Here is an 8,072-nt window from a genome sequence, read left to right on the forward strand (position 1 = left end):
TTTGATACATTTCCCACCCTAATGTGCCCATCCCCCCACATGGATCACACGTGGCACACGCAAGACATGTTCAGTGTCTATTCTTTGTATATTTACTGCAGTTTTTCATGTATACCAGTAGTCTGATACAATATTTACAGTTTGAAAGGGTGTTAAATGACATTTGGTGATGATTAATGGTTTTTGTGTTACTGTAATAGCAGTTAAAACAGGACCGGTCGAACACCAAAGTAAGGGGGGAAAACGAAGACAACAGGAGGGTTACAGAGGAACCAGCCCTCCCAAAAATGGAGCCCAAAAAGTCCTGGAAACACATTTTTATTTTGGGTGGAAAAGGACGCAATTATTGTAATTCCTTATTACAGTTAAAAATGTATTATGATGATGTTTATTATAAGATCCCATCGTGTGGCTTTTTTCCATGGGTAGGGATTTTAGTTTAATGCAAATTCGCCCTGTAAAAGAAATATACCACTTTCCATCTTGTAAATTCAACATCAAGTAAAGCCTTTGTAACATGAAATCTGTGTCAAATGTTAACATGATGCTAAAGGTATATACGCTTTTTATTTACTAACACACTTGAGATTTCAATGGAGAAGAAAACTTCATCCTTAAAAATGTTTACATCATCCATTTAAAAAAAAAAAAAAACCACTTAACATGATCTGTAATAATCAATTAGTAGATTTTAGGTCAATTTTATTAAATTTTCCTCCAGGTTTTGTGCACATTTTAAATACTTTTTTAAGACGTTATTGGGCAGAAAAGCTCTGTGATTGGTTGTGAGTCAAAGTGGGCGTTTCTTGATCAAAGCTTTGAAGATCTGACTGATGTGCAGTTTGGTTCCTCTATAAAAGATCTGGTCAAAACGAGTCTTCTGCTGTAATAACTTCTTGCCAAATGAACTCACTGGATAACTATCTGTCATGGTAGAAAGCATGTACTCTGTATATTTGATTTACATATATACTCTTATGTAAAAACATGAATATTTTTGCTTCTCTTTATTCGGAGGGACAGTCCGGGGGCGGGAGGGTTAAACTGTGTTTATTGTTTTGTGTTTGCTGAGTGAAATCGTACCTTTTATTTGATTTTAAAGGATATAAGCTGACAGTGTGACAGCTGTTAACATGTGTATCTCTGCATGTATTATTTACTTTCTGTTGATCATATCAGATTAAAGACTCAGTTTGCCTCCTGCAGGTCTCTGACTCTCAGGGTTTTTACATCACATGTACAGTAAAAGATGAATCATCTTCTGGAGGAAACACAGAGACATGGACAGATTTCTGTTTACATCCCGGGTTGAGAAGACTCTAAGACACAGATAAGAACACTAACAGACTCAAAATGACCAAAAAAAGCAACACGAAGAGACATAAAAATCTAACTAATGCTTAAAAACTACAAAGAAATGCAGAACAGCATTCCTGAGAGCTGCCAAAAGACACAAAACACCACAAAAGACATGCATCAAAAACGTAAAAAGACACAAAATACTTGTCAACCAATCTCCATCCCGGTGTATCTTCTGCAGTATCTAATAAGAGCCACAAAAATAGATTTAGAAATAACTCAAATAAACAAAAAAGCGCAAAACAACAACATTGAAACGCAAATCAACTAAAAAAAACATTCAAAACGACCTCAACAAAAAGATAAAAAGATTTTACAGTCTAAAGCTTCAACACGTGCAGAGGCTGAGCCCAGGTGAGTGAGATGTTTTTTTACTTTTACAGGGGTATGATCAAAATATACACGTAAATATATATTTACACGCTCACAGCAAAAGCAGAAGTCATCTCTGTGTCCTTTGATGAACCCACCAACTGTTTAAAGATTAATATTTTTATTGTTAAACATATTAAGTTCATAAATCACGACATATTGCAGTCATTTAAGCTTTCCAGTCATCAGCTGGTCCTTCTGTTTACAGCAGGGGTGTCCAACCTTTTTTCACCGAGGGCCACATACAGAAAAATATACGAAGGGCTGGGCCGCTAGGTATATTGCGTCATAAGTTCTGAGTTAGAAGTATCACATTTTGGTAAATTATGGTTGATATTGATGAAAAAACACACAGCTCTCCGTAGGGTTTCATTTATTGTGTTGGCATCTCATTCCTTAAAACAGGAGGCTCAGATATAATAAGAGAAAATATGAAGGGTATATTTCAAGGTTGTTATGTAAATAAGTTATTGGGCTTTTTTCTTATCAACTAAGATTTGTTAGAAAACGTTTCCAACTTTAATTGACTGAATTTATTTAAAAAGTGGACTTATTAACACATGAATATTGTGTAATATATTTGTACATATATATTTAAGAAGTACAATATATGAAAAGCACAAGTTTCATTTGTGGGCCATATTCCATTATACTTTTTTAATTGGCTGAGGGCCGAGTTTGGACACCCCTGGTTTACAGCTTTGTGTGTGTGTCCGGTCTGGGACTTGAACCGGTGACCTCTGAGTCTCCATCAGTCCTGTGAGCAGCATTTCTCTCTGTAGGCCGACCCCTCTTGTACCATCCCACAACAGTACGTGGACCCGGACCTCCACTCTGCTGCCGGTACCTCCCACACTGCGGTGACACTGTAAGCCCCGCCCTCCTGTGACATCATCCGTGACACAATGGCGCCCGACGATGTCACTTCTGCGTCGTCGACCCACCACAGGACGTCCTGCAGAGGTGAGTTTAACCCGGTGAGGACGCAGACCAGCAGGTGAGGAGATCCGGGGTCCAGAGAGAAAGGGATGGATGATAACATCTGAACAGATGGAGCAGAACCTGCAGATAGACGTGGAGTAAGATAAGATAAGATACGATAAGATACGATAAGATACGATAAGAAGTACTTTATTGATCCCAATTTGGGAAATGTTTGTGTTGCAGCAGCATAAAAAAGACATGGCAATGTACAATACAAATTAAGGAGACTAGAAATAAACAAGAAAGTAAAAAATATACATGTTGAATTTACACATTTGTAGAAGAATTTCAAGATAAAAGGGGGTACATTTGAATCAACTAGTAGAAAATAATGACAATGGTGCGACGTCAAAATAAAACAGATTTCTAGGTTGAACAAACATTGTTTGCTTGTCAAAACTTAGATCAGGAAAAACATTTGTAATATCATGATTGAATGTTATGCAGATGATATGCAACTGTATGTCCAGATAAGTCTAGTATTGATGTCTTTCATTGTCTCTATAGCTTTGCTGATATTGAGCATATGATTTCCCCACCAGTCAAGAGGAAGTTGGCCTGTTAGTGACAGAAGCTCTATGAACTAAAAACGACCACAAAGAGACGTAAACTTAGTACAAATAGACGCAAAACGACCGCATAGAGAAGCCACACGAGACTTAAGAGACATAAAACACCTTAAAGAGACACAAAATGACACAAAATGACTAAAAACAAGAAGAAGAATAAGTAAAATTACTACTAATACAACTACTACAGACTACAAATAGTGACACAATGTAATCCCATAACTTTCTTTTGACTGATTGTAATCTTTTTTCAAATTATTTTCATCCTCTCATTTCATCTTTAAAGTTTTGCATTGTACCTGCTGTCTTGTTCTGATGGTGAATATGAAGCTCGTCTTCATCAGCGTCCACTAGCAGAAGAGTCCCATCACTGAAAACCATCGAGAACGAGACCGACTGTTTGCTGGGTCGAGAGCAAACAACCCAACATCTGCAGGAGGAAACAGATTGTTATTACAAACTCAGGAAACACTGAAACACAAACAGAAAATTATTATTTATGTTTTTGTCTCACCGCAGGAGGACGATGAAGGTCAATGTTGTGTCCATCCTGAAGTCTCAGCGTTTATAAAGTCCTGGTGAAGGAGAATGACTGTAAAAATAAAAGTTATTGGCATTGATATATGTTTTTAAATTTTTCTAAAGTCCTTATAATAATGTCAGAGTTCGTAATTCTTAAGATCTTAAGTCACTTTATCTTGAAAGAAATTACGTTTTTTGACCCAGGTTTCATAAAGAAGTCCACATGAAGGCTTTCCTTAAATACAAGTCCACATAATGTGTTTTGAACTTTATTTAAGGTTCCCCAAATGATGTTTAATGTCCTCAATAGAAGTTTTAAAGAAAAAGATCTACCTTAGTTAATGGTCCTTGAATTCGCTGCTGCAGTCAGTCTGAAGTCTTGCAGATCTGCTGTGTGTTAGTGAGACTTTTTTAACGGGAAAACATGAAAACTGTTGTTGCAGAACGGCAAACGTCTCCAGGGAGAAGCTGCTCTGGGATCGGACCGTTGGTTCAGTTGGTGAAGGACAGAAAAACAGGACATTTTTCTCACTATTGCTGTTGATCCGAAATTGTTGTTGGTGTCTTAGAAAAGATACCTAAATATAACTGTCATAATGTATTAGAAACACTCTGTAGTTCTTCCTGATCATCAAATCATTTTATTATTTTACTATTTAGCTTTCATTAAATGTTTAATTGTACACGTGTGAAAAGAAAACATTTAAAATACTCATTATGTTGATTGTACTAACTTGATTTTAATTATTTATGTATATCCCATAATGCCTCATTTACTGTTTTAACATAAACTTTCAGAAAACTTTACATACAAATAAAAGTTTTAGATCTAATAGTTGCCTTTTTAACCTATAATATCACTTTGATGTTGTGGTGTTTTCCAGTTTTTATTTAGGTACATAGCTTACTGTGAAATTATTGTTTGTCTTTATTTTCATCATTCAAGTATATAACATTCTTAAAATAAATCTCTATTGTTTTATAAATTGTGTGTTTATAAAGTTCTGGAAGTTTCTTTAAATTAGTGAAACAGCGCCCCTGACTGTGATGGTTAGATATCAGGCAGTTTCAGCGGTGAGAGGCGGTACTGCAGTTTAAACTGAAGAGACAATCGGATTGAGTCTTCCTGAGAGAAACCGGGTGAATCTGATTTTTAAAAGTATTATTTAATGAATCAAATGTAAACTATGAAGAAATATAACAATGAAGAATAGATTTAAATGAAGTCAGTCGATTTTACTGAGACAGGTAGTTAGATTTTCGGGGATGAATGGATGGCGGGAAGACAAGCATTTCTCTGTCAACAAACAACATGGCGTCACATTTTTGATTATCTGAGAGGACGGAGAAAAGCGGTTATTTCGCCATGAATTAAAAGAGATGGGACTTTACACAACGTGAGTCAGATACCCCTCTCTACCTGTCTCTTTTTGTGTTGTTGTTGCTCACCTGAGTTCTGTTTACCTGTCTGTCTCAATTGTTAACTTCCTGTGTATGTGATGTGGTTAAATTCTGTTAGTAATTTATCCTAGCTGTGGTTAGATTTGAAAACCTGTTGTGTCGTGTTGTGTTTAACTGCACCTGCACACAAATTGACTACAAGCAAAATGTCCCCCAAAAAACAAAAATATTTTAATAAAATAATTGAAATGTATAGGGTTACATGACATCCTACCAGTGTATTTATTTATCTGATGACTTAAACTCAGTATGAATCAGTTCTAAAACAATTACAATTACAATTAATGTCATTATTAATTAATTATGCAATTAATTACAATAGACAAAAAGTCAAACTAATGAAAACAATAATCTAAATTAGGAGTTCAAAAGTCACAACTGAAAGTTATTAACTAAACATGTTTAATATTCATAAAATAATAGTCAACATTTTAAGGAAATGGTAAACACTGAGATAAAGTGTAAAGAATCATGAAATAAAATAAATTACTAGATTTAAGAAAATCATGAGGTAACGAGTCAAAATCATGATTGAATAATGTCAAAATTAACTAGCTTTAGAGTTAGCATAATTTCCCGCTGAGTTCCTATGGCGTTGCTCTCTTCTTCTTCTTCTTCTTCTTCTTCTGCTCTTCTCCCTGAGTCAAGCCACAGTAATACACTGCTGAGTCGTTCAGTCTGGAGTCGTGCAGCAGCAGCGAACCGTCGACTGAAGCTGAGACTTTATCTGGACTAACACCAGGGCCGTATGTCACGTTAGAGACGTCTGAAGACCTGAAGCTGAGCAGCAGCTCTGGACTCCGACCTGCAGCCTTCCTGTACCAGCTGAGGGTGGAGGAGGCACTGAAGGAAGCACTGGAGGAGGCACTGGAGGAAGCACTGGAGGAGACACTGGAGGAAGCACTGGAGGAGACACTGGAGGAGGCATTGGAGGAGGCATTGGAGGAGACAAAGATACAAATCAAAGATACAAACTAAAAATGATAAAATTGCTATGAAATAAGAAATGAATTCAAATGAACATATATACACATATTAGATATACTGTATTTACATGTGTGTGTGAAAACAGTGTATATTTTATGTCGAGTAATTGTGTCACATTGTTCACCTCTTGTTGTGCAGCCTGTTGGCTTCAGGCTCAAAGGACTGTCCGAGGCCGATGGAGGAGGCATTGGAGGAGGCATTGGAGGAGGCATCGGAGGAGGCATCGGAGGAGGTATTGGACGAGGCATTAGAGGAGGCATTGGAGGAAGCATTGGAGGAGGCATTGGAGGAGGTATTGGACGAGGCACTAGAGGAGGCATTGGAGGAAGCATTGGAGGAGGTATTGGAGGAGACATTGGAGAAGGCGTCCATCAGGGGGCACTGCAGGATGGCATCCTCCCCATACCTCACCTGTACCGTGGAGGTCTGAAGTGCGGAAACATGCTGCTGCCAGAGGAAACCTTAAAGACAAGCCAAGGTTAGGAAAGCGTATTTATACCTTTCAACACAATGGGCTATTCAAGAGTGCTTTACCAAATGAAAAACATTAAGAGCATTCAGAGATAGTGCAGCGGAAACACATCATGACAGCACAGCAGTCAAGAAAAGTAAAGAGAAACATAAAACAAGAATAACACAGGTATAATATACATGAATAAAAGTTACAGTGCAGTTTAGGATAAGAGTAGTTCAATTAAAAGCAGCGTGATTATTTTATAAAGTTAATTCAATTTTGGAAGGTGTATTCAGACTTTTGTACCATGGTCACAAAAGTCTGAATACACTTTACAGAATGCATTTTAATTAAAATACATACAAACACAAATATTTTATAACAGAATTTAGATTAGATTTAGATTTAGATGTAATTTTGACTTTTTTTTATAACGATTTTGACTTTTCATGTCCCTATTTACATTTCACCTATTTGACATTTTTTTTATTCCGACATTTTTATTTAAAAATGTTACCTTTTTCCAATTTTGTCTGATCATCTCATGACGTTTTATTTTGTAATTTTAACAAATCTTACATCCCATAATTAAAATGTTTATATTTTATACACTAACACTGAGTGTGGTGGCGTTTTAATCCTAGTCTACATTTAATAGCCACCTCTGTCGGGGTTGTGGGTTTTGACGCGCCTCTCTTTGTTTCCAAACAATTCAGCGGAGATCGTTGTTGAATCAGATGAGCTTTATTCAATGGTCCAGACGACATACAAACAGGAGGACACATTTCTTCGCTTCATAGTAAAATAAAGTTATCAGTCTCAAAAAGAACACGGTCAAAATACTTTTCCGCTTCCCCGTCTCATCACCATCAGCTGTGTCCTATCAACCTATCATATATAGGCATATAGCCATGCATGTGATACTGACGCACATATCATAACAAATAAGTGAGCCTTAAATGAATACATTTTAAAACCATAGTGTGACTCACAAAAATACCTGATAATCAAGAGTTTAATTTATATTATTATTAAGCCTAACATTCAGACAATAATAACAAAAGGAAAATGGCTCTAACACTGAGAAAAGCCCGGTTAAATTAGCTACTCAAAACAATAAAATATATATTATGTATAAACTATATTTATCATAATACTAAAATAATGTAAGAGCCTAGTTTGACTTGAACAGAACAAATAGTGACAAGGATTAAAACATGTGTTGTAAATTATAATTAAATGAAAGAGTCCAAAACATTAGTGCATTTGAAGAGTTTAGACATGAATTATATTAATATGAATAAAACAGACTCACCTCTGACAGAGAGGAGGATCAGAAGGACCAGCACAGACTTCAATCGTTC

The 8,072-nt window shown here is 36.3% G+C and overlaps 1 protein-coding gene across 1 annotated transcript; it reads right to left on the reverse strand.

Moving 5' to 3' along the window:
* Nucleotides 1-5,410: 5,410 nt before the first annotated feature.
* sid1 (secreted immunoglobulin domain 1) lies at nt 5,411-8,072 on the reverse strand. Its single transcript, XM_034149747.1, has 3 exons — nt 8,024-8,072; nt 6,379-6,715; nt 5,411-6,182 (listed from the first exon to the last, which is right to left on the reverse strand). Exons 2-3 carry the CDS (start codon nt 6,624-6,626, stop codon nt 5,855-5,857), a joined length of 576 nt encoding a protein of 191 aa, XP_034005638.1. The 5' UTR covers nt 6,627-6,715; nt 8,024-8,072; the 3' UTR covers nt 5,411-5,854.

This window comes from Trematomus bernacchii, unplaced genomic scaffold (assembly GCF_902827165.1).
Source record: "Trematomus bernacchii unplaced genomic scaffold, fTreBer1.1, whole genome shotgun sequence".
In the NCBI taxonomy this organism is placed as follows: Eukaryota; Metazoa; Chordata; class Actinopteri; order Perciformes; family Nototheniidae; genus Trematomus; species Trematomus bernacchii.

Bases quoted from the DNA above. Each gene is read 5' to 3' on its own strand.
- sid1 (XM_034149747.1), bottom strand. From the start codon at position 6,626: ATGGACGCCTTCTCCAATGTCTCCTCCAATACCTCCTCCAATGCTTCC. The intron at 6,183-6,378 runs GTGAACAATGTG...TGCCTCCTCCAG, and splicing joins AACAGGCTGCACAACAAGAG to TGTCTCCTCCAGTGCTTCCT.